The 26,771-nt window shown below is 39.7% G+C and overlaps 2 protein-coding genes across 12 annotated transcripts in view; both read left to right on the top strand.

The window, feature by feature from the left end:
• The window catches only part of GPRIN2 (G protein regulated inducer of neurite outgrowth 2), a 50,520-nt gene extending 47,663 nt beyond the window's left edge, over positions 1-2,857 (top strand). For all 9 annotated transcript variants that reach the window (XM_078150917.1, XM_078150914.1, XM_078150912.1 and 6 more), the window contains one exon: positions 2,306-2,857. The gene's annotated coding sequence lies outside the window, so the exon portion shown is untranslated. The remainder of the gene's footprint in view (positions 1-2,305) is intronic.
• Positions 2,858-5,458: 2,601 nt separating this feature from the next.
• NCOA4 (nuclear receptor coactivator 4) lies at positions 5,459-26,709 on the top strand. Of its 3 annotated transcripts, none has more exons than XM_020996786.2 (11): positions 5,459-5,549; positions 12,296-12,345; positions 17,543-17,696; positions 18,812-18,952; positions 19,352-19,440; positions 19,769-19,877; positions 20,822-20,911; positions 21,991-22,134; positions 22,415-23,413; positions 23,979-24,119; positions 25,158-26,709. In XM_020996786.2, exons 3-11 carry the CDS (start codon positions 17,556-17,558, stop codon positions 25,161-25,163), a joined length of 1,860 nt encoding a protein of 619 aa, XP_020852445.1. In that variant the 5' UTR covers positions 5,459-5,549; positions 12,296-12,345; positions 17,543-17,555; the 3' UTR covers positions 25,164-26,709. The 3 variants fall into 3 exon arrangements, with proteins under 3 accessions (XP_020852445.1, XP_020852446.1, XP_020852447.1); XM_020996787.2 differs by lacking the exon at positions 5,459-5,549 and adding an exon at positions 11,576-11,699; XM_020996788.2 differs by lacking the exon at positions 5,459-5,549 and adding an exon at positions 12,027-12,147.
• The last annotated feature ends 62 nt before the right edge of the window (positions 26,710-26,771 follow it).

Here is a 26,771-nt window from a genome sequence, read left to right as displayed (position 1 = left end):
ACAATTCTGGATTGCCTACTAACTCCTAAACCAAAAATTAAATCTTTGGATCTAGGGTCTATTGTTACTAAGTTGGCTCCAAGATGTGGCTTCAATACATACTATTTATTAACAGGTAACATTTCATAATTTTCCTAAGTGATAGCCAAATAATTTATCAGATAAAACTCATAATTTCCTGTAAGCAAACTTGTAAGTTTCCCTGCTTTGACTGGGAGTGGTCTTAGTTTCTTAAATTTCATTACTTTAGCATTTTACCACATGAAGTCAGCAGGACTGATGAGATCTCAGGACTCTGCCATAATAGAAAGTCCTAAAAATTTCACAGATAAAAGAGGTCTTTGCTACTTTGCCCCCTCTCCCACCCCAAGTTATCCACTTTAAAGCAAAATATACCCAATTGAACAGTGAAGTTTTCAAACATTTTGATCACATTCAAATCCAATATAGAGTACTTACATTTAATAAAAATAATAATAGTAACATTTATATAGTGCTTATCAGGTGCCGGGCACAGTACTAAGCACCTTACAATTATTGTGCTGTCTAAGCTCCACAACGATCCTGGGAGGTAGATGCTATTATTATTCCTATTTTATAGGGGAGGAAACTGAGACTAACAGAAGTTAAGTGACTTGCCTAGGGTCATATAGCTGGAAAATGTCTGAGGCCCAATTTGAACTCAGGTCTTTCAGACTCTAGGTCTGGCACTCTATACACTAGACAATCTAGCTGCCCCTAGGATATTAATAACATAGATTTATTTATGTAGCAACTTTCAGGTATAAAGTACCTTTATATAATATCACATTTAATAATACTGTAAATAGTAACTCTCTGAAAACAAGAGCTAAAATTATTCGTAATGGATAAATGCCAGAAGAGTTTCCAATAAGATTAAGGGTAAAGCAAAAAAACATGCATTGTCACCAATATTATTTGATGTTCTAGAAATGCTAACTGTGGTGATTATACAAGAAACGAGGGATAGTGAAGGTATATTTGTGTGTGTGCGTACACACCCAAGGATCTATAGCTTATTTTCAAAGGGTATGGACTTTTTGAGTCACTTTATTTGCATAATTCCAGATTGGAACGATTGTACTAATTCACAGCATTAGTGTGTTAGCCTTTTACTATGGCTCCAACATTTACTATTCCTATCTGTTATCTTTGTTATTTTGCTGGGTGTGAGGTGAAACCTCAGGATTATTATTTTTAAGTTTATTTTTTTTTGCGAGGCAATTGGGGGTTAAGTGACTTGCCCAGGGTCACATAGCTGGTAAGTGTCGAGGGTTTGAGGCTGAATTTGAACTCAGTTCCTCCTGACTCCAGGGCTCTATCCACTGTACCACCTAGCTGCCCCGTCAGGATCGTTTTGGTGAGCATTCTTCATATAGTTCTTAATAGTCTGCCATTTTTTTTTGAGAACTGTTTGTTCATATCCTTTGACCATTTGTCTTTTGGGGAATAGCTTTTGGTCTTAGCAGTTTTATTACTTATGTCTCTTAGATACTGACAAACACAGTGGACTAGGAGGTGACCAGACACAGATGCTCCTAGCCTCTGATTACTTTGTAAAAGTCCAAAACTCTCCCCTCCAGGGATTCCCAAGCTTTCTCTATGGATTTTTGGTTGTTATGAAAAACAATTTACCTTGAGAAACTGAGATGCTCCTACCCCCTCCCACCTGCAGCTTGGCCATTCTGACAATTGTACCCTATAATAACCCTGCTCCCAGTCCCTTCCTCAGATACCCCAGCACTTGCTGTGTGGCACCCTGACCTGTAACCAACCTGCCCCTAATGAAGATCTTAATTTTCCTAATTGGCTGTTTTCTCTTGAATTAAGGTTAACAATACCATAGTCTTATCAGAAATACTTAATAAGATGATTTTTTTTCCTACTTGACAGTTTTACTTCTTATCCAAGATTTTAATTTTGTTTGTGGAAGAGCCTTTCAATATTATGTAATCAAAATTATTTATTTTTTCTTTTGCAATGCCTCTACACATTTTTTGGATACATGTCCTATCCACAGCTGTGAAAAGTACAAGATCTGTTTCTGTTCTAATTTTTTAAAGGTTTCATTTAGGCTTGGACATTTAACAAGGATGCCTTCTAAAAAAGAATGTCTTGATTTGCATTTCTCTAATCAATAGTTATTTAGAGCATTTTTTAGTATGACTATAAATGGCTTTAATTTCTTCATCTGAAAACTGCCTGTTCATATCCCTTGACCATTTATCAATTGGGGAATGAGTCATATTCTTATAAATTTGACTTAATTCTCTTTATATAAAAGGAGTGTCTTGGGAAGACAACCTGTGGATGGGAAATCAGGAGCCCTGTACCTTTAGTTTGGGTTCTGCTGATGAGGTGAGGTGGACAGGAGTGCTCTAGGCAGATGGAGCAAGCCGGATGCAGGATGTGAGATACGAGATAAGACGCAGAATGTGACCAGCCAGAAAAATGATCAAAGAAGACTATGCATTGAAGCCCCCCACCATGGACTTAGCTGTGTGCTTTTACAAAGCACCCCCAATTACCTGATGTTCCAGAACAACTCTTCTCCTCCCCTTTCCTGTCCTCCTTGTTTATCTGTCTGACAAAGGCTCCTCTGGACTACCTGATATGCCAGGCATTCTAGAGCTGTGCTTGTCCTTCCTCCCATTCTCTTGTTTCCCTTCCCCCTATTCTGTAAAATTGTATTTAGGACCAGACAGCTAACCTGGCCACTTGTTCTGTCTCCCTTGGGGGAGCAGAGCTCACCGCCTATGTTCTTTCTTTCTTATGTGGAAGCAGTGCCTGCTGGAATACATCACCCCAATAAATGCCTTTCTTTTAACTTGGAGAACTAGCCTAATGAATTTCTTTTAGGACACTAGAACCCACACATCTTTACTCCAACATTTCCACTAACTAGTAGCATGACTTTAAATTTCAGGTTTTGGGCATCAGTTCACACATCTACAAAAGAAGGTCTCTCTGAACTCTAACATCTTATTATGCCAAGTACCTGATGGAACTCCAGCTTTCTTAACTTGTGTAAGAACAATTACCTCTCTGCTCTGGTCTCTGACATTTTTGTAGATTATGACTTCTAGGGATCAAGGAAAGTTGTTGGAAAAAAGCTGGTGGCAGAGGAAGGAGAAATGGATGGAGCTACAGCTTACCTGCTGACTAGAGTTAAAGCATTTGGAGATGGCTTCGCCAGTTGAAATACTGGCTTAGATTTTTATATCCCCCCATCCGGCCTCAGACACTTACCAGCTGTGTGGCCCTGGGCAAGTCACTTCACCCTATTTTCCTGAGTTTCCTCATCTCTAAAATGAGCTGGAGAAGAAGGAAAAGCAAACCATTCTAATATTTTTGCCAAGAAAACCTCAAATGGGGTCAGGAAGAATCGGATGTGACTGAATTACAACCATAGAAGTACCTTCTATTTTAAGGCCATCTAACCCTACCCCAGGGAGGAGTTTTCCTAATGTTGCAATGGTGAATTTAGCTAAGCATGTTATTTTTCCCTCATTCCTCACTCCTCAGCCTCCACCCTTCTTTCTTTCAATCCTGATTTCTTTACTAATCCTAGTTGATCGGGGAATACCTTATCTTATTCACCTTATCTCCAGGAATGGGGAAGAAATGGGGGTATATTTGTTTTAGAGAAACAAAACATTTTCTTATATAGCTAGGAGGAATTTTGAGAGATTTTTTGCATATCTAGCCTCTGGAGTTAGAAGGGCTTTTAGAGCTATCAACCAGATCAAACTGGCCTCTAACCTGTGGATGGCAGGAGATGAACAGAGGAGATTAGAGACAGGAGATGAGGAACCAAGCAGAAGTTTAATTTCAAAGTGAGGGAAATGGCTTGCAAGGGAGGAGGCAGATTAGACAGATGTGCCAGGGCCCAGCCCCTAGTTGGGGGGACCCACTTTAGTGTGGCTGAACCTTGATTGATATACTTGTGGCTAGACAAAGAGTCAAACAGTGTAGTGTTCATAGCAGGGCCTTGTGTCTAGGCCTGTTGGTGCTCACCTGAGCTCAGGGACCATCAATTCCAGAAGATGAGTGCAAAGGATTGTTGCTATGTATGCCAAGCTCAGGGCTCAGCTTGCTTGCTGGGCCTTGGCTCTGGAAGACAGGGTGTGTCCTAATATCTCAACAGAGGTCATCAAGCCTATTTCTGCCCTCTCATTTTATAGATGATACTGAAGCCCAGAGCGTTTACATGACTAGCCCAATATTACATAGGTGGTGTTGGGTGTAAAACCTGGATTTGAAGTGGTCCTGGAGCCCAGCCTTCTTTCCACTGCACCTCTGTACCTCAGATGAACCCCTAGTTACCCATCTTCTGCTGTGCAGGCAATACAGACTGGAAGCGCCTGGAATTCCTCACTTGTCCAAAGGAACAAGTGGCAAGGTTGGTACTAGAACTGTAGCATTTTTCTCACTACAAGCAGGTGGGCTTGTATAGAAAATAGTATTTCAACACATTTTCCCAGGATTCTGGTTTACACCCTGCATGAGCTTTCTTCTCCCTGCCTCAGTTTCCTTAAATGTGAAATGAATTTGAGTCCTGCCTTTGCGTACACACACACACACACACACACACACACACACACACACACACACGCCCTTCGGCAGCATTTGCATCTTGCTTTCCTAAATGGCTAATGGTGCACTGTTGATTGGGCTTCATTTTGAAGAGGACCAGAGACATTACAAGGAGATGTCTTGACCCTTTTTTTGCGAATTCAATTTAAGTGAGGCAGTCATCAGCTTCACTCTCTCTTCCACAGTCAATAAAGTCCAGTGGCAAGACAAAAGTCAGCATGACCAGCGATGGCCCGCATGCAGTGGGTGACCTTGGCGTCTTCCATGTCTGACCACGCTCTCTGGGTTCCCTAGCCACCTTCATCCTTTTCATCTGCCCATTCCTTCCGGGGAGGTCTTTGTGTGCTTGGAGTGGACATGCCCCTACCTGGCCAAGGGGCTGGAGGCCTGCCTGTTACCCTCAACCTGGTTTAGCCCATTGTTTTTACTGGAATGTGGCTGCCAAGCTTGCCAGGGCTTCCTGGAGCCACACGTGAGAGGTGAGAGTTTGGTGGACACCAAAGGTTGTTGCGGAGCAAGCCCTCCCACCACAGGTGCTAGTCCTTCCTGAGCCCCCCATATACTCCAATGGTGTAGACATCATGCTGCATGGGGCGCAGGCGAGGGAGCCCGAGCTGCCGCTGCATCGCTCTGGCTGGGTGAATTTGATACGTGCCAGGGAGTCAAGGGCAAGGAGCTCCGCCCCGGACACGACCTGTCATTCCGCCTGTAGAGGGCAGTCGAGACTTTCTCTCCGGCATGGGGCGGAGATCTCGCGAGAGTAGGTAAAGCCAGCCGGGAGGTGGGGACGCAGAGCACGCCGATCTCTCGACATTCGCTCTCCGGGCCTCCTGTCAATCTCGCCTCTTCTTGTCCGCTGCGGGCCGGCGAAGGGGTTCAGCGCACGGTGCGGGAGTGGCCGTGGGCACCGGGGAGGAGCGGGTCCGGAGCGGGTAAGAGCGGTCCGGGTTCTCACCCCCCTCTCCCCCTGCACCGGTGCCGCACTGGTGCGGGGGCGTTTGGGCGGCGGCGAGGGAGGGTTGGAGGGAGACGGGCCGACTGACAGGCAGGGGCCTCGGCCGGCCATTCCTCCCCGCCTTGACCTTCCCTTTGCGAGCTGCACCCTAGCCCCACGTTTGGCCGCTTCCGGCCCGGCTGGCCCCAGCCCTAATCCCGCGAGGCCAGGCCCCGCTGTCTTCTGGAAGGCGGCGTGGCCCCAGCGCGAGGTCGGGGAGCTGGGCCTGGCTTCCCGGGGCGACGGCCGAAGTGGGTCACGTATGACCCCAAGACCGGGCTAAGGCGCGCTGGGAGGGTGCAGAGCTCGGCACGACCACGGCCCCTTCCCCGTAGCGTTTGCACACCAAGGCATGTGATGTCAGGTAGAATTCGCCAGGTGTCCAGGAGAGAAATGGGGAATGGGGAAGGAGGAGAAAGCCCTGAGACTGGAAGAGATGACCAAGCTCGGTATGGGAGGGTGGGAGTGTTGGAGCAGAGATGTGTGTGTGTGGGGGGTGTGTGTCAGTCCTTGGATGTTCGCTCCCGTGCTTTGATGGTCTGTATGTCCGAGCCGAGACTGCCCTGAGCTTCGGTCTCACGTCACCTGTCGGACATTTCAAAGTGGAGATCTTGGAGACACCTCAAACTTCACCTGTCCATGAGAGCAGTCGTTATACATACAGAACGTTCTAAAAGTCAGGGCAGCTTTAAGTTATCAAAGATTAAAACTGCTCTCAGACTTCTGGGACACCCCCTGTTTCTCCCTACACCCACACCTCTTCCGAACTTCTCTTTTTCTGTGAAGGCACCACCGTTTTCTAGTCTGCCAGACTTGTAATCGCAACCTAATCCTCGGCTCCTGACCCCACATAAGCAATAAGTTATCCCATCTTGCCATTTCTGCCTTCACAAAATCTTTTACGTCTGGCCTTTTTTCTTTACTGACACAGCCACTATTGATTCAGGCGCCTCTCGCCTACATTACTGGAATGGCCTCCTAGTTAGTCTTCCTGCTTCACATCTCCCCCTTCACATCTAGGCTAACTATGCCTTTTTGTTTGTCTAAATTAGTACAGCTAACAATATAAGGCTTTCTTCTTAGTTTTCCGAATTGACAGGTTGCTATGGCTTAGTGGCTACGGTGCTGACCTTAAAGCCTGGAAGAACCGGGTTCAAGTCCTGATTCTGTCATATATGTTAAAGATAAGGTGCCAACCTGCAAACAGGGTTACCTGTACCAATAAAATCACATGTCTAGTTCTTACTCCTTTAATTGAATATGTATGAGGGAGGATGTATTTTAAAAGTGCAAAAACTTTTTCTTTGAAAATTACCCGGATGTTGCCTAATAGTTTTTATTTCACAAGCTTAGGACTAGAAGCCTAGTTTAGCAGGATTAACAGCTTCTGTTTTTAACTTGGAGAGCAGCTAAGCCAGGTTAGATAATGAAGAAAGTGAATAGGGAAAGCACTGTAATTCTGTGATCATATTAATTGTCCTTATACAGGTCTGATCTTGTCAGGCTTCTGGTCTACACCTTTCACAAGTTAATGAATAAAATCCATGTTTAGTCTGTCATTCAAGGTCTTCCACCATCTGTTCCACCTTTCCAGCTTTATCTGAGAGGACTTCTCAGTTTTGTACTCACTGCACACCAGTCAAACTGGATGAATCCTATGACATTCTTGTACTGTTTAAAGTAATTAAACATTTTTCTCCGAATGCTTTTTTGTTCACATAGTTTTGTATGCTTAGAATACCCAAATCTCCCCTAAATTTTACCTCCCTCCCTAATCAGAAGTGATCTCTACTTCTTTAAATTTCAGATAGAACTTTGACCTCTTATGTATTGATGTTTTATTTTGCATTCTAGCCTTTTGAGTATGCAGTATATTGTATCGTCCTGACCCTCCCCCCCACATAAGGTCGATAAGGGATATTTATTTATTTTTGTATCTTCCCAAGCTCTTATAATAACACTGTGAACCTAGTAAATGCCTAATTAATGTTTGTTGAGTGGAATGATATTTACATCTAATAATTATAGCACTCATGGAATGTTAAAGCTAAGTTGCTTTTTATTTCTGGAGATTTATCTTTTAGTATCATGGTTAGTCTTTGAATTATCTAATCACTCAGATCTACTAGAGGCTAGTAAATAATGGAATTAATTTTGGAAGAGTTCTTTGTATTTCATTTGTCTGCCCACCTAAAGTCCCTTAAAACCTGGCCTATTCTGAGTTATCAAATATTAAGGAGATGACATTTTGCTAAAAACTAATTGACTGGGTTGTTCATTTTTATAGTTTATTTTTACCTCCCCACCTTGAGCTTTGAAATTTTTAGATCCCTGATTTCAGTTATTCTGTTGAATTAAGTGGCAGTTAAAGCTGGTGAATATTGATGAAATAAAGGGCTTTTTGCATAACTGTCTAGTTACTGTCTAGTTACAGTAAGAGACTGTTACTCAGTTAATGATTTCATCTTCAATACGTTTTGAATTTCATCTTAACATCATAGCTAGGCATCTGGTATTTCGAAGGTACAATTTAACAGTTGCTTATTTTTATGAGGAAAAGAAATCCTTAGAAGTTTTGCCATTTTAAAATTGGGAAGGGAGGAATAGATTTTTAAAATGAGCGCTCTAATAATAGTGCCGTATTTTCTTTTATTAAATATATTAAGGCTGTTTTGTTTAACTTCGAAGACAGGCCTGTGTTTTTGTTTTTATGCTTACAGAACTTTTATGGACAGGTTAGAGTTTCTATACAACTTAAAAGTTTAAGATTGTTGGTTGTAAATAATGCTAAATGTTTTTCTTTTAACTCACAGAAACTTTGTTAATCCCTGGCACTGAGCTTTTTGACACCAGTTAAGATAACCTTTCTATGGTTTTATTTGCAGTCTTCCTAAGACCATGTTCTTGGTGGAATATACTTGCCAATTTTTTCATATTTGTTAAGGAGAAATTTGAAACCAACAGTTCTTGTTAAAAGATTAGAAAGCTAATTTTATCAGGTCTTAAAAACACTGAATTAAGCAGGTCCAAGTGAAGCCTGTGCTATACTTCTTGGAGATGGTTTCAACTTCAGTAAAAGTTATATAGATTTGGTGGGACTTGAGAACTGCTAGGTTCTATTTCTTGATGGATTGTTTAAATAGGAAAAATATGTATCATCATAATTTACTGTGTGTTAGAGTGAACGAAGTGAAGGACATATTATATTGCCTTTTTACAGTAGACTAGGGGAAATAGGATTAACATGAAATACATGACCATGTAAATGTAAGAGAAATAAAATCACCCACAGACACATTTTTAAAGCAGAAAGAAGGGTTTTATTGGATTTCCTGAAATGAATTTTTATCTTTATTTCATTACATAGGAACAAAGTAGATTAATAGACCAGAAGGGTCAGTCAGTCTGCATGATCTGTGTATTCTTTTTCTGCTATGGTATATAACCCAGTTTGTCCAAAACAACTTATTATCTTCCTCCCAAAACTCACCCCTCCTGCAGACTTTTTTCTTTCTGCCAAATGTACCACTATCCTTCTAGTCACCTAAGTTTGAAACCTTGGAGTCATCCTTAATTGCTCATCCCTCATTAGATCTGGAATTTGTCTCTTCCAGATAGAGGGCCATCACTAGTTCTGGACCTCATTACCTCGAATCCTGGTAATTTTAATAGCCTCCTAATTGGTCTCCTGATTCCTGTCTTTCCCCTCTTCAGTCTGTCCTCCACATACTTGCCAAAGGGGTTTTCTCAAAGCCCCTATCACTTCTCTGCTCAACTCGCTCCAGTGGCTCTTTGTTACTTGCAGGATCAAATAAAAACTCTCTTTGGCATTTAGAGCCTTTTGTAATTTGGTTCCAGCTTCCCTTTGCAGGCCTATTGCGTGTTAGACCTCTTCACATATTCTTAGGTTCTATCTTCCATCTCTGGGCCTTTGCACAGACTGCCCTTGCTTAGGATATCCTACCTTCTCACCCCTACCTGTTAAAAAGTCCTAGGTCTCTTCAGAGCTCAGCTCTGATCCCATCAGCTGGTAGTCCTCCCACCCCTTTGACTGTGTTTATTTTATATATGTGCATGTTATTTTAGCCATATGAAATGTAAGCTCCTTGAAGGCAGGGACTGCTCAATTCTGTCTTCAGGTATATGCTTGCTTTGGGATCATTGGCTCACAAGGTATGAACAGCCTAGTCACTTGTATAATTTAAATGAATTTTAACATCCTTTTTTAGATGAAATGAACACTTAATTCAGTTTGAGTCACTGTAATACATCTTATTTTAAAAATTGTGGCAAAGATACTTCACCCCCTTCAACATACAGGGTCAATTTTTTATCTAATCTTAAAATCCCTGGAATTTGAAATGCCTGACAGTCTAGTAAATGTGACATTGGACTCTGTTGCTTAACTAGTATTTGATCTGTTGTCTCAATAAATGCTCAGAAAACTCAGAAAAGGTACTGCATGATGATTAGAGGCAAAGTGATTTCCAGAATTCATTCTTTGCTTTCTATTTTATTTTTTAAAATTTATTAATTTACTTTGATTTATCAACAGTCACTTCCATAGGCTGAGTTTTAAATTTTTCTCCCCCTCCCTTCCCCTCTCCCTCCTCAAGACAGTGCGCAATTTGATATAGGCTATACGTATACATTCCTATTAAACATTTTCACATTAGTGATGTTGTAAGGAAGAATTAGAAACAATAGGCTTTGCTCTCTATTTTAGAAAGGTTTAATATCTATATGAATGGCTTTGGAGGATTTTTACAGTGGATACAGTTTTCACATTTTAAGTTAGGGCTTAGATCTTTGTTGTTTAGAATAAACATCCTTCAAGAAAAAAGCATTATTCCCATAGCCCTAACATGAGAGAGTTTTCCATGGAAAGAGCCAGGATGAAATATTTTCTAGCCTTGTTTCAAGCTATTTAATTTAGAAATTTGGTGTGAATTCTGAATTATTTGTATTTAGCTGATTAGATTCCCAACTAAATTATAAATAAAATACTTTCGGTTGTATACCTTGTAATCAGTCCCTAGAAACTGTTTTTACATTATTTTTGGTAGGAGGAGATACTGTCAGAGCTGGCACTAGAATTTACTTTTCCTGAGTTTCAGTCCAGTGCTTTATCCATTATATCAACTGTGGCTGCTAGTCCTCATTCCGACATTTGGGACAGAATAAACCTGTAGTCCATATGACAGTCAACTGGCATTTATTAAGCACTTAACCTTGTGCCACTGTGCTAAGCACTGGGGATACAGAGAAATGCAAAAAAGTGTAGATACGAACAATTAATTATCTGTAGATATCTGTGTGGCTATACACAAAACGTTCACATATATACCTAGATATGTTTAATCTATATACACTAGTCTGTATGTATCTATGCGTGTATAGCACGCATGTGTATATGTCTGTACATGTATGTGCACGTCTATACACACACGTGTAGAGAGCCAGTCTGCCCCCCCCTTCCCCGCGGTCCCCAGTGCCTGCCTTTCTCTTACAAGTGGGGTCCCCAGGTCTTCACACCAACAGTGCGCTTGCGGCCGGGGGCAGTGAGGCACCCCTGCCCCCTCATCTGGGGCACCTCGGTGCCGTCTGAGTTGGGGGAGGGGGCTGGGGGCACTGGAGCTTCGGAGAGGGGACGGATTCGGGGGGCTGTCGCCAGCGCGCCCTGGCCTCGGCCCCGCTGAGCAGCCGAGCATGACAGGCCGCCCGTCGGTGCTCCGGGAAGGGCCCAAGGGCGCGCCTCCCCCCCCTCCCCCGTGCCCCGCATGCCCGGCCCGTGCTCGGGCCTGCGCCGCCTTTACCCGGCAGGGCTTGCGAGGCGGCCTCGCCCTGCGGGGGGCCCCCCAGTCCCTTGCGCCCCTGCGGACGTGCGAGCTGCAGCCCCGGCAGTGGCGGCCTGCTGACGCAGGGGTCAGGTGACAGAGAGGGGCGGGGCAGAATGCTGACTTAGCCCCGGGATAAATTTTCGCCCCGTAGCCGCAACTGCTAAATTGGCTGCTGCAGGCTTTGTTTCCCCGGCTTCGTCTGGCCCGGAGGGTTGCCCGGCGCGCTCGGCGGCGGTCAGCCACGAACGGTATGCCCGCGGTCTGCACTGGGACACCCCAGCGGGCAGCAAGGAGCGGGGGGGTCCGGGGGAGGAGAATGAGTGGGATGGGTCTGTGTTACTGGGTCAGTGGATGGAGAGACACCGAAGCCAGGACTTTAAATGGCGTTTGCGGGTTTTCTGTGCGGTCGTCCCGGAGCGGCCTTCGCCGTGGCGCCTGCTGGCTGCAGGTTGTCAAATGGAGGAGGAGCGTTTTATATAGGAAGGGGCGGTGAACTGACGTGTCACGAAATGGGGGCAGAAGGGAATTTTTCGTAAGCCTGCGATACTACTAGAAAGTGGCCTTGGAAACCTAGAAAGTTGAATGAATCAGTTTGTGACCTGAAATGGAAAAGCATTACGTGGCACAGGGCAGCAAAACTTTGCGGTCGATTTTCAGTCTTCAGGTTTGAGAGTTTGAAGTGCTTGACCTACCCATGTAAGTCTAGCACCAATATATGCATATTTACTTGTACTGTACATATGTAATCCATATTGATTGCCTGTGGTGATCTAAGGGAACTGGTTTTTAAATAATTGAAAAGGGTAGTAGTGATTTAATATATTGTGCACTTTTTTCTTTTCAGAAGATCAAACAGTTGGAAGAAAACCTCAAGTAAAAAAGAACCTTTTCAAGGTAAATTTAAAATTTTAAACATTTAAAGAAATCTAATGATTGTTATTTTCCAGTTTTGCAACTGAAATATTTGTTTAAAATTTTTTTATTTTGAACTTGATAACACCAGGAAGTATGAACATTTTCATATAAATCCAGAAATCTCATTATGTTTTTTTAAAAGTACATACTAAATTCAACAATAGTTCTAAAAACTGACCTGTCTTTGTTGAGCTGAAGTATTTGTACTGCTAACCAAATATTATTTAATAAATCAGGAAAATCGGATTTACATTAACAATTGGCATTAAGGTTTTTAAAATTTCAAGTATATATTTATCCTACAGAAGGTGTTCAAATGCTTGCAAAAGTGGATTAAGATACTAAGAAAACTCATAGTTTCTTTTTTTAATATTTGAAATCAGATAACTTGAGATCTGGGCGTCTTTAAAGAGTGTGAGAGATTCTCGGGAGTTCTTAACATTTTTTCTGTTATCAACCTTTTTGGCAGTCTGTTAACACCTATGCACCCTTTTTTTAGAATACTGTTTTTAAGTGCATAAAATAACCAGTTTTGATTTTATTTTTACCAAAATAAAGAAACCAATTATATTGACTGACAATCATCAAAATGGTAAAGACAGAACAAAACAAACCCACACATTCACAAGTCTACTGAAGTAGGGGTTCATGGACCCCAGGTTGAAAACCTCTCTTCTAATCCAGCCCTCTCATTTCACATGTGAAGAAATAGGACTCTCCCTAAATAATTTGCACAATGTCTTTTGGCTAATTAGGGGCAGACTTGAGACAAAAAGCCCCCTTAGATTTCCTGTTCGGTAATCTTGTCTCTAACTACATTCTTATCAGCCTAAACATATCGTTATTAGCAGGACTATTTTCTAAAGGAGTTTTGAAAAGATTGTATAGGAATGATACACCTGAAAAATTATGGTTATTGGTCATTAAATGGATAATTTTTAAAATGGTTTGAATTTTTTCTTTGGGAAAGAGTGATAAGTATCAAATGATGATTTTTGATCCAGCTTATACTTCTGACCTTGATGTCACCAGGATTTAAAAAACTGAAATATGATGAGGATCGGACTGAAAATCTTTAGTAGTAAAGTTAATTCTTGCCAAGGAGTGAGTGAATAGGCATAATTCTTTCTGGAGTCATTTTTATTTTAACCTGAGCTTCTTAGTCCAAATGAAACTCTGATGGGTGTGATCTGCTTTTAACTCCATCTCTCCCTGCCAGTAATTAGTCCACCAGGGAGCAATATACATGGAATCAGCAACGGAGCAGCAAACTGCTACTTGGAAATCTCCTTTCTCTTCAACAGCTCAGTACCCATTGGTACTCAGAGTAGCAGTCAATGCTTTGGGAAAAAACCTGCAGCTTGAATAATAATAGTCACTCAAGTTTTTATAGGCATTAAGGTTTACCAAAGGCTTTATGTTTAGCTCATTTGAATAGTTCAGGGTCTTTTTTACTTAAGCTTTTCCTATGTTCACTGTCCCATTCCTGGATGTGACCTCGATCAGTAAGCATTTATCAGGTGCCTGCTATGTGCCAGGCACCGTACTAGGTGCTGTTGGTACCATGAAGAATGAAACAATCCCTAATCTCAAGAACTTCATATGCAGTAAAATGCTCATCTGAGCAGTATTATATCACAATCTGATATGGATGGATATTGTTACCATTTTACACGTGAGAAAACTGGGGTGGTAGGGTCTTAAATGGCTTGTTCAATGTTGCCCAGTTAACCATAAAGCTGGAAGTAGAACTCAGGTCGATTGCTTTTCCCAAAACATTACAAATAAAAAGCTCTAATGATCTTTGCACTCTTTCAGCTGAGTTTCATTTCCTTTCAGATGTGTTTTAAAAAAATAAATTCTACCAATGTATTGCAAGTGGAAGTTTCTCTGTGGGGAGAAAAGGCTTCTCTGTGTCATTGAGAATAAATCTGTTATTTTTCCTTCCTAAAGTGGATTTATATGGACATGCTTCATTGAATTTATCCAAATGTTTTTCATACATTTCTCACTTCTGGGTGGGGAAGTATAGGGCATGAAGTAATTTTCAAAACCTTTATGTCTAAAGGAAGGATCAGAGTTTTAAATCCTTTGATCTGTAGTGCAATTGTGTTTCCTTTCACTACCTTCTAACTCTAAGTGAAGTTGTGAAAAATGTTCTTTAAGTTAGTCATAAATGGTGTCAGAGTTGTTTGGAAAAACCTGAACAGTGTCAATTAATTTTCTTATTTTGCTTCTATTTACTTACCAAATCCTTTTGATCTTACCTCCATAATACTTGAAACAGCAATTAGACATGTTAACTTAACATATACTGTTGTGATGACCTTAACAAATTTCCTTGCCTCTCCCTTCCTTACGTATTAACAAGGCATGCTTCTTAGTTCTCTCTGGATAACCCTAACCCTAACCCTAATTCACGTGCCTGCAAACCTTCCCTATTTCATTATTGCTGAAGAGTATAAAAGGCAAACTCCTTAGCCTGGCATTTAAGACCTTCCACAGTCTGTTCCCTTTAAACGCACTCTGTGTTCCATCCAAGCTTTTTCTCGTGGCTTACACTCCCCTGTTTCCACAGGATGTATTCCCTTCTCATTTGCCTGTTAAAATCTTTTACAGTCTTGATGAAGCTATACTTGATAAAGTGTTTCCTAATGTTATAGTTCAGTGTGATCGTTCCTTCATCAAATTTCCCTGGAGCATTTTTATCTTCATTACAACTACTTTGTTCTTTACTCCATTACTCTATGGTATGTCATACCTGTTGTCTGTAATGGTACATTTCCTCTTTACATTGTAAGTCCCTGAGGAGAGGAGCTCTGTTTTTTCATCTTTGATTTCCTAGTACTTCTTTTGGTGCTGTGCATGTAGCAAGTGCTCAGTAAATGCTTGTTGAATTGTACTTTGTTCTCTTTAACCCGCAAAGGTGCAGACAGAAATATAACAGCCTGGGAGGTTTTGAAACTGACTTAAACATTTATTTTAAAATAGTGGTGGAGATGCAAATTTGTAAATCTGGAATGGAAAGAGAAAGTTGACCTTTTTTCCTTCTCTAGGCCCTGGGGTCTGGAATGTAACCTCCTATTTATCATGATTTCTGTAGGGAAAATCAGATTGCAATTTATAGTACCTTTTCCAGAATTGCTATCTTAGAACTTTTTTCTGTGGGATAAAAGGGATTGCTCAAAACAAATCTAGAGCTGGGTTACTTTTTCTCTGGATGAACCACTCAAAGATTTCTTTCAGAGCATTTGCATCTCTGTTGAAAGTATTCCCAGCATACATTCTAGTATTTGTTAATTGGCATTTTTTAAGAGCGTGGGCCTTTGCTAGAATAAATTAAAAATGCTGTATGCTCAGCACTGGAGATAGAAACAAAAAAGCAAAGACTGCCCTTACTCTCAAAGAGTTTATATTCTAACGTTGGAGACAATACATATCAGGAATAGTGAGTGGCCAAAGAGGGATGTTCTAATTTGGAAATCCTTTTATAAAACATTTAAATATCACTCTTTGTTTAAAAAAACAATTATTGAAGTATAATTTTTTTCAGGATTGCACCCAAGTGGCTTTCAAACCTTCGGATAGTCCTCTGAACTGAGTCTAATTATGCCCAGGGAGTTAAAAATGAGATAAGACCTGTTTGAAGACCTTATTTCTAGAGACTTTTGAATCAAATCAAAAGCCCCCAATTTTTAAGTCTTTGTAGATAAAAGAAATGTTTTGTTTTGTCTGTGTTCGTTCTTATTTTTTAATCCTGTGATTGTATAGTGCCCACATTTTGGCTTCAAGATCATATGGTTCCAACATAGAATGAAGAAAAAAATTAATACTGACCACCTACATGGTAAAATATTTAAATAATGAAAAAAAAAGTGAAGGTTAGACTATGAATATTTGTTGTTTCACCATTTCTAGGACTGGATGGAAATCTATCCTATTTAAACTAAGGCTCACACAAGGGAAATTTTGGTGTTAGTCCAAGTCAGCAACCTGAATTTAATTTGGACTCTCCTAGTCATGTGATATAATTTACATTGGTATATTTTAGATATGGTATTTCTTTTAAGTCTCAACTTACTTGGTTTAATTTAGAGTGATTTGTTTTTATGCGCATACTGTGTTCCTTAAACTTACATAACTCCTTCTAGCTTCATATACAGAGAATCAGCTTCCTGTGGCCCCAAAGTGGTCTTGTAACAAGTTGTCTTGCTAGATTATGTAATCATTTTTATAGCTCATTTGTAAGATGACAGTTGGGCTTACCCTGCAAGGCATCCTAACAGCTTTTTTGGAATCATAGAATTTTTAGTTGGTAGAATTTTAAAACTTGATATTCTAATCCAGCCTTCTCAGAGCCTAGAGTTGCCAGGTTTTGCTGATTCCATCTTCACAGTATCTTTAAAAAATTTTTTTATTATAAACTTAATCGTCAGCAGACAACTATTTCAGTATACAAAGAACAACAGAAAGATTGCATATGAAACTTCTTCACAGTATGTCTTTGCTGTCTTCTCCATTCACAGTGCTTTATTCTAGTTCATTTATGCTCCTGCTATTGTGTCTAGGATAAAATACAAATTCCTTAGGCTGACTTAAAAAAAAAGCCTTCCATCATTTGTCTCCTCTACATTTTACTTTTTTTAAACCTGAATTTTGAAATTTCAACTTTATTAATACCTTTTTGTGTCACTTTGTCTTTGTTTCTTGTTGCTCTGCCTTTAATACACTCTGCCTGTGTTATTCTGCTTCTGGTGCATGATGACTCCTTCCTAGTAGATTTTAAATTCCTTGAGGACATGGATCATCAGTTTTCATTTTTGTGTCTCCAGTGCCCTACACTTTATTAGTAGGTATTTAATAAATGTTTGAATTTACAAAATTGGAACCACATATATGGTCCCACATAAGACCGTAAATATATTGTACTAGAATTAATATGTGAAATTGTTTGAATTTTGAGAAAAGTTGCTCTGTAGATTCAGGGAAATCATAACTTATACTTTCCCCAAATGTCCATTGACATGAGGTATAACAAACATTTATAGAATTTGATAGCTAGATGGGAAATGGCAAAACAGTAAGTCTTTGATAGTTGAGGTGTCTAAAATGGTACATTTAGGGAGAAGCATTAATGTTCACCTTACTATTATTGTGCTTTATTTTTTTTTTAAAGGATAAGGTTCATCATGAATATAACACAGGACCAGAGCGACAGTTCCAGCAGTAAAGAGCCCCTGTCCAGGTGCTGTGAAGCCAGGAAGGAGTTGGAACATGCCATTGGTGGTGTTCTCAAGGCTGAACAGTACATTAAAGACAACTTGAGAGAAGTATGAAGTTTGTGAATGTATCCTTCTTAGTCTGGGATATCAGTACAGTTGAGCATCATGTTAGTGACTAAGAAGCCAAGTTTATAGGGTTCCTTATATGGATTACTTAGTTACACTGTATCACCTTTGTTCTATATTCTTAATTCTGTTTAGCTGTCTTGACAAATTTAGTTCCAGGGGGCACTAGAGTCCACTTTCCCTACAGAAATTTAGTTCATCTTAAGTAGCATTTATTGAGTAGATCTACAGTGTTTCTGTACTGTGGAACATAACAAAAGACAAGTCAAAGAATGCGTCCTACTGAACATAGGACTTCTAAAGGAAAGAAGAAAAGTATTGAATTCGTTTATAAAAGACACATTTTCATATACCATCCTACCTATATAATTTTTATGTCACGTTTTTATAATCCTCTACACTGCCTCTTGTAGAAATCTGGGTTATTGAAATACATCTCTCATCGACCTAATGTAGTGAGTGGCAGAATTAGTTGATTTCAAAGTCCTAAGGATTTTGAAGTGTAACTTGGTTATATAGCAAAATGTGTTTGAAAAATGGCAACATCCATATAGACTAACATGATATAAAAGTATTTAGTTTTTGTCTATCTTGGAATTTCAAATTTAGACCTCTTTGAATCACTGCTCATATAATTTTCTTGAGGCATTTTACATTAATCTTGTTTAGACTGTCATATCAATCATTTTCAGATGTTGACATGTAGTAGCATGTCCGATTAAACAGGTATTACTCTGAATGTCTCCTTCTTTTGTGGGTATTGGTAGTGAGATAACTGCTAGATCATGACTTATTCTATGGGTAATTGTAATTATAATGCCTAAAATTACTTAGATATGATAATTATTATTGGGTTACTATTGTAAGAGAGTCCTTTTATTGACTTTTCATTCACTATTGACTCTGAGGTATTTTTTTTTTAAATTTGCAAAACTAAATATAAACCTTTTAGGGGCAATACTGGTAAAGTTTTAGGAGCTAATCATGTCCCTGAAAACTTAAATTATAAAGGCTTTGTTCTGGTATTTAGATGAAATTCAGTTTGAACCAGAATTGTTGCTGTATGAAGTCTAATAGAACTCATTTCTATCTCTTAGGTTAAAGCTCAGATTCACAGCTGCATAAGCCGTCATCTAGAATGTCTGCGCAGCCGTGAGGTGTGGCTGTATGAGCAGGTAGATCTCATCTATCAACTTAAAGAAGAAACACTTCAGCAGCAAGCCCAGCAACTCTACTGGGTAAGATGGGGTCATAACTCTTATTTATAATCATAGATTGTTAGAACTGAAAAGGAACTGGGGGATCATGTAGTCCAATTTTCTTTCTTTTTTTTTTTTTAAATGTGGAAACCAAAGCTGATAAAAGTGAATCAGTGAGCCCAAGGTCACACAGTTTGTAGCAGAGCTGGGTCTAGAATCCAGGTCTCCTTACTCTTATTTATGCCACTATACACTGCCTTATAATTCTCCCTATTGTAAAATACTTATATATGAATATTTATTTCCATGATGTATGCATATGTAGCTGTATATCAATAGATCTCAAATACAGGTTGAAACTTAAATTTGATTTTTTTCCTTGGATACATAATATATCTTTAGTAGGATTAAAGTCGTGTGGCTGTACTTTTCTTATAGCTCCTGGGACAGTTCAATTGTCTTATTCACCAGTTGGAATGTACCCGTAGTAAAGATCTAGCCAATCAAGTTTCTGTGTGCCTGGAGAGGTAAATAACCTTTGAATGCCCTGAATTGTTCTGTTTTTTACTTAAGTGTATGTTAGAAAAAAGAAGTTTTTAGCCATTGCTTTGTCTTAATTTTTTTAACTTCATGTAGTTGAGATTTTTCTGCTCAGCATATTCCACGTGACTGCTGGTAGTATATTAACAGTCATGTCTTCCTTCTTACCTTTTGGTTTTTCTTTTTTAAGTACAAGATTATATTATGAGTTAAAAGGTAGCTTAAAAATTTTTTTAAAGTGGAAATGAATGGTCTGGAAGTCATGGGAAAGTTTTTCTAGTTCTTAACGATTAAAAAAGAAAAGTTTGCTTCTAGGCTGGGTAGCTTGACCCTCAAACCTGAAGATTCAACTGTCCTGCTGTTTGAAGCTGATACAGCTTCTCTGCGTCAGAACATCACTACATTTGGCTCTCTCAAAACCATGGTGAGTGCCTTTAATGTTTGTGATAAGAGCATGTGAGCTGTTTCTGGGTTCTTCCCTAGTTGGTGTGCCTAATGGTATATAGGTTTGTTCAAGCTGCTGTTTTGTTAATAGCTTTAGTGTTGTTCCTCTTTTTAAATTCGATTTATTCTAGTTAGTTATATTGTACCAAAATTCCAAATAAGTGAAAAGTTTAGGGATCACTTATTTTACCTTATTGAAGTAGATTCTTAAAATACAGTTATGCTGTTACTCATGTGACTTAGCTTTTAGATTTTTGCTCTTCATATGACACTATCTCTTTCTATTTAAGGTCTGAAATAATGATATTTTATTAAGAATTAGACATACATTTTGGCACAAAGGAATTTGCTGCTAAGAATGAGAGTTTTATGCTTCTACCAGTAGACAGTGGGGCTTGTCTTGCTGAAGTAGGCTGTGTATATAACTTAATTAATTTTGAGAATTGTACCTGAATTATATTGGAAATTTATAGATCATGAAAATGGGAAGGGACCCTAAGAGAACTCTTACCTGACTTCATTTTAGGGATGAGCAAATGGGCTGGTGAGGGGAGGTGACTTGTCCAAGGTCAGAGGCCTCTTTGTGGCAGGACTACAAGAGCCCATGTTGTGTTTCGTTTCCATTTCAAGTGAAATACTTAGTTTTATTGTCTTTGGGTTTGCTTTACTTTTAACACTGGTATTTTTCTTTTTACTTTCAATTGATAAATGACTTCCATCAATATATATTACAAGTATTTAAACAAGAACCAGAACCAAAGAAAGCACAAACAAAATCATAGTCAACAACAAAAACCCTCCAAATGACGAAAATCTAGCAAACAGAATGAAAAGGATGGGGGGAGGGGTTACCATATGATTTGACGGGATTTCAGAATTTGAAATTTTGTGGTGTGATAAAAGGGATGACTGTTTCCCTTTAAGCAAATCCCTGAGCACTTGATGCCTTGTGCTGCTTCACCCAGTCCTGGGCCACCTGTAGAGAGAAAGGCGTCTGTTGCCAAGCAGGAGCAGGTAAGTGTGCAGCTGTTCCTGTATCTGAATTGGTTGCTTAAGCTTAGATTTTAGTTTGAGTCCAAACTCGCTTGTGGGATTTCAGTTATGTCAGTTTGTTGGATGTTTCCAGAGCTAGCGAAGCTTTTTTCCACCAAACAGGAGTTGGCACATACTTAATAATGACTGTTGTACTGTTTGATATTTTGGTTGATGGAGCTAAATATTGCCCCATCACCTAGTTCAGGCCATCATCACCTCAAAGTCATCACTCCCCCCTTCCAGTATAAACACATCTGCCTCTCCTAGGTGGCACAGTGGAGAGGAGCACTGGGACTGGAGTCAGGAAGACCCGAGTTCACATTTAGTCTTTGGCATTTACTAGCCGTATGACCCTGGGTCATATAAACAGATTTCATCCATTTGCCTTACTTTCCTCCACTCCAAAATGGGGACAACAGCACCCACCTCATAGGGTTGTTGTCAGGATCAAATAAGATAATATTTGTAAAGCACTTAGCCCAATGTCTGGCACCTACCTAGTAGATGCTGTATAAATGATTATTCTCTTTTTCCCCTCCCCAGTCACTTAGGTTCATACCCTTAACTCTTCCCTCTCCCCCATCACATTTTTTATGTCTTTTCCTCTTATTTCCACACAACCACTATTTTAGTTCAGGTTCTCATAATCTCTTGCCTGGACTATAATAACTTTCTAATTAGTCTTCATCTTAAACACAGCTGCCAAAATGATTGTGAGGTCCAATTCTGGCCATGTCATTCCCATGCTTATAAAATTTTCTAAGGTTCCTATTATTTCTAGTATAAAATACAACTTGCTTAACTTGGTATTTTAAGCCTTCTGCAATCTGGCTTCAACTTACTTTTCTGCTATATTTACCATAAAAGCATAGAGCTGGAAGACTCTGGACCAAACCCTCCAGGGAAGCTTGTGTTCCCGAAGGCCCTGTCATTTCCTAGTGAAAGACCTAGGCCTCTTTACTTCTAACTCATTTTCTACTGTGCCAAGCTGTATCTGTTGCATGAAGTGGGAATGGCCTAATGAATATAATTAAGCAGTGGTGTCATCTGATTGGCAGAAACCATCATTCCGCCCTTCATTTATCCCACTTTGTGATTGGCTCCTTAGAAGCAAACCAGCCTCAACTCATCTGTCTCCTTATGTACCCAGCACCAACCCCCAGGACTGGCTTAACAAAAAGCAAACTTTGACAAACAGCCAGGTACTTGTGTGTATGTATGTGTATGTAATTACTTTTTTTTGATTAATTGTGCTGAATAGAATAAATTTAGTGGTGAACTGTTGTAGAGGGTGATGAGGTTGGAATATGCTTTAAATACTAATTGAAGATCAGAACAAATACTGTGTTAAAACAGTGGTCTTCAGGTAATTTAGAGATGATGGGTAATTGTAAACAGTTTAACATCCTTTTTGTGATGTACATAAAACTAAGAATTGTGCTAATTGTAGCAAGAAATGTTAACATTGTGCTTTTTGGATAGGCTCCCTCCCAGATCTGCAATTTTAATATCAGTAACATCTGGGGCAACTTCAAGGGCTTGGAAAACTGGCTCCACAAGCAAGATATTTCTGAGAAAAGGAGCCCCCCAAAGTGGAATAGCCCCTTCTCTACAGAAATAGAAAAAGGGGCTAGCCTAGAGCTCCCTGAAGAAGAAATGGATCTTTCTGATTGGCTGGTTACCTCTCCTGAGCCTCAGAATGGCAACTTGGAAAGAGATGAGAAGTCAAAGCTTTTCCAACTTTTCAAGGAAGATTATAATGCAAATGATTGGCTTCTCAAGCCTGGTTCCTGCACCAATTGTCAGGGCAACCAGCCCAAAGGTGTAGAGATTGAAAATTTGGGAAATCTGAAGTGCCTGAATGAGCACCTGGAAGGAAAGAGGCCATTGCCCCCTTCCCCCACACCAAGTGAAAATTGGATTGTCCAGCATCATCAAGTTCCCTTTAAAGTTGAGGAGGTGTGCAAAGCTAATGAGCCCTGCACCAGCTTTTCAGAGTGTGTGTGTGAAGACCAGTGTGAGAAGGAGGCCTTGTGTAAGTGGCTCCTCAAGAAGGAAGGGAAAGATAAAAATGGTGTCCTGGTGGACCAGCTACCACTTCTGAAACCTGAGCTATTGAAGCTGAAACCTTCCTTGAATATGTGGCTGTGTCCCTCTAGGGAAGAGGCAGAGGAACAGGCTAAGACACCAAAGCCAACTCCTTGTACAATTCCCGAACCTCTCAAAATTTTGCTGGACAGCCCCTTGTCAGATTGGCTTGCCAAAACAAAACCCAAAGCAGTAAGAGCACGAGAAACAACCAGTCCAGATGACAAAGCTAGTCAGGAGGGGTTGTCACCAACCAAACAAATGCGTCCTAACTCCATGACCATTTGGCATCATCCAATTAATGCAGCTGATTGGATATTGCCTTCAAAGAGTACGGGAAGTTCTAGCCAGCCGCCTGGAGAAGATAAGTGGTTACTTCGAAAGAAGGCCCAGGTGAGCATGGGCTTTGATAAACTCTGATAGAATGGTCAGAGACACTCTTTTATCCATGCATTTAGAACTTTGTGTTTTTTATACCAGTTTTACAGTAAGTGAGGGTATTGAGTAGTAATTGACATTTTCATATCACTTTAAGGACTTATAAAGCTCTTCAGTTTGGCAGCCTGTAAGCTGAATTGTACAAATCTTATAATTCATTTTACATATGAAACTAAGGATCAGGATTCTGTGATTTGCTCTTTATCAGTCACACATCTAGCTAACAAGTGTGGCATATTGCTAATGGACTAGTAACTACTGGTATTACTTTGATTTAGATTATTCTCTGGTTTCTCTTTTCTCATTTGGCAGCTATTTCCCTTCCCTTGAGAACTCTGCACATTCTAAAATGGGTGGGATAAATAAAGCCAGTTCATTTTGTTAATTGTTATTTCTGATAGAAAAAAAGATTGGTTGGACACCCATTAATTTGGCTTACCTGAACAGAACAAGTAATCGAGAGTTTATTTCAGCCTTCCATTTCTCAGTCGTTGAATATTAACCTCTCTTATTCGTACAGGAAGCATTCCTTAATTCACCCCTTCACGAAGAACATGCCTTTCCCCAGGACCGTTATGGCTTGCCCGCAGTTTGTGATCTTTTTACCTGTATGCAGCTTAAAGTTGATAAAGACAAGTGGTTGTATCGAACCCCTGTCCAGGTAGGTCTCCTCAGATGTGAATGTTACCATCAATGGCTGAAAACTGCGAGCTGATAAATCAGCTTGCTCTAAGTGTTTATTTGCAGTCATTCCAAAGAACCAAAGATAAATTGTTATGATTTTATGTTCACTCACTCACTTTTACGACATGAATAGCTAACAAACTCTTTGTCAGGATGATCTTTCAGGATGGCTTAATTACCTGTAGGGAGATCTCTGTCACTCAAAAGTATTTTAACTTTTAATTTAGATATAATCCTATTTGCTGACACTTTATCATTTGTTGAAAACATCGTCAGATTTAATCTGTTAATCCTGTTAAGACTTAAATTTGCTTAACCACAGGAACAGACTGAACTCTACCCAGAGCAGTCTCACAATCCATCCCTCTGATTAGGTTGTTGTTCAGCTGTGCCCATTTCTTTGTGACCTCATTTGGGGTTTTCTTGGCAGAGATACTGGAGTGGTTTGCCATTTCCTTCTCCGGCTCATTTGACAGATGAGGAAACCCAGGCAAACAGATTGAAGTGACTAGTCCAGGGTCACACAGCTAGTGTCTGAGGCTGTATTTGAACTCCTGTCTTCCTGACTGCAGGCACTGAGCCTCTGATAGGTGACAGTTCTGTTGTAGTGTTTGGTAAAGTGGACCTGATTAGTTTCATAAGCTTTTAGATTTAGAGCTGGAAGGGGGACCCTCGGTGGTCATCTAATCCAACAGTGTTTTTAGAAACATTGTAGAGGTTATAGATTTTTTTTTTTGGGTGTTGGTGGGGAATGCCTTCAGTTTGTGACTTTTGCTACTATGAGTCATGTTTTTAGACTTCTGTTACCTTGGGCAATTCAGTTATCTTTCCTGGGCTTTGGGAATGGACCTATCATACAGAGGGTTCAAAGGATGTGTACAGCAGCATTTAAGAAGACATTAGCTATCTGCTATAATAGTAGTATGAGAAAAAGTATGTGATAAAGTAACCATATGAGTCAAGTCTGAGTAATTTGAACTATTTCTCCTTCCCCGTAAACCTGTCCCCTCCCCAGATATGAGGAAACATTTAGAAACCAAGGAATCTTCCTGCTGATCATCGCACATCCATGAACCAGCTGACTGCAGCTTGCTGAATCATTGTGTTTCTGGAACTTACTAGTACTGTGTTGTGTTTCTTTTATGCCAAATTTTGAACTAGTGAGATTAAACAATAACATATTACTGAGTTAAACTAAAAAGGAAAGCCCACTTGTGAAGAGTACACACATTTTTAACTAGTAAGCGCTGCATCAGGGTGCCTACCCTTTACAAAGACCTCTGCATCTGCCATTTGGATTGTCTTGGGAAGCATACAATGAAATTTCCAAATGAAGTCACTTTTTCTTAACATCCAAGTGCAGCTTTCTTAACTAAAAGTATTGCCCTTTCTGCAGATTTTGTCTAATTATTTTTCTCGCTCTGGATCCTGTCTTAGTGGTCATCAATGATTATTTTTCTGGTATGTAGTTTTACTATTATATTCCATGTATAAACTAAATTTACCAGTATATTGAAGTGTCTCACTTTTTAAAGGGTAAACTCATTAGTCCAGAAACTAAAAAGTAGAATGTCTGCTTTTTTAGCCTCATTGTTAGCTCTGCTCAAGTTTTTTTCCTGTTGGGAAAAATTGGAAATCTTCTCTGCAGGTTACTGGGCTGTCTGGTTATCTTAATGCCCTGTTATTTTATTCATTTGTCAAGATAGAGCACAATGCATATTGTGGATAGTATGTAATGCAATAAATTGCATCTCATTGTGTGATTTTCCTTGGAGTTGAAAGTATTTTAATAGCCAAACTGTCAAAATTGGTTGATTAGTAGAATGAAAAGACAAGTGTACTCAGTATTTGGCTTGCTGTGGTTCCATTATACTTGAACTATCCAAAGGGATTGTTGGTGCATCCTGTGTAATAGGAAGATCTCGTACTGCAGCACTATAGTAGACACGACCATTTCAACTACGAGCAAATGAAATGCTAGCTGTCATAAGTGCTAGCTGTCATAACATATAGGATACAAAGATAATTTTGGTTTAAGTCCATAAAACATCTTAGTAGATTGTCTTGACTACTTGTGCCTTGGAGCATTTATTTATAAAAAAATTTGTGAAACATTCCCTTGAATGTCCTTAAGTCAAGCTCAAAAACATTGTCCTTATTAAGAACAAAGATTTGCTATTTTTACATTCTCTCAATAGGGAACTTACAAAGTCTTTCTTCCCTCTTCGAATTTTAATTTTTGGAAATCCTTAGCCTCCAACTGGGTTAGGGGACCTCTAGGAGGGTCACAAGCTTCCTGAGAGTGCTCTGGACCACTCCACTAGAAATAATTTTGTTCTATGTCTAGATGTGTATCAGCATCTCTACAAATGTTACATAGTCCCACCCAGCTGATTCTAGATCCTTTAAATTAACTTAATATCTTAGGCTCTTAGAAACTTTGTAGACTTTACTGTTACTCATTTATTCCTCTCTTGACGATATACTATTCAGTCTGTAAAACACCGTTTGCAGTAATGCATTTTATACAGTTGCTGATGATCCTCATTAAAAGCATAACCACCACAGTTGTCTTGTGTTATCTGTAAAGTTTGTCTTATTTTTAAATTACTTTGCACATGCTGATTAA

The sequence above is a fragment of the Phascolarctos cinereus genome, unplaced genomic scaffold (genome assembly GCF_003287225.1).
Source record: "Phascolarctos cinereus isolate Bilbo 61053 unplaced genomic scaffold, phaCin_HiC Scaffold_3;HRSCAF=262, whole genome shotgun sequence".
Taxonomy (NCBI): Eukaryota; Metazoa; Chordata; class Mammalia; order Diprotodontia; family Phascolarctidae; genus Phascolarctos; species Phascolarctos cinereus.
Note: the sequence above shows the minus strand (reverse complement) of the source record. Positions and strands in the feature narration are given on the sequence as shown.

Coding starts and splice junctions, on each gene's coding strand:
- NCOA4 (XM_020996786.2), top strand. CDS start 17,556: ATGAATATAACACAGGACCAGAGCGACAGTTCCAGCAGTAAAGAGCCC. Junction 17,697..18,811: donor TTAAAGACAACTTGAGAGAA/GTATGAAGTTTG, acceptor TCTATCTCTTAG/GTTAAAGCTCAGATTCACAG. Junction 23,414..23,978: donor TACTTCGAAAGAAGGCCCAG/GTGAGCATGGGC, acceptor TTATTCGTACAG/GAAGCATTCCTTAATTCACC.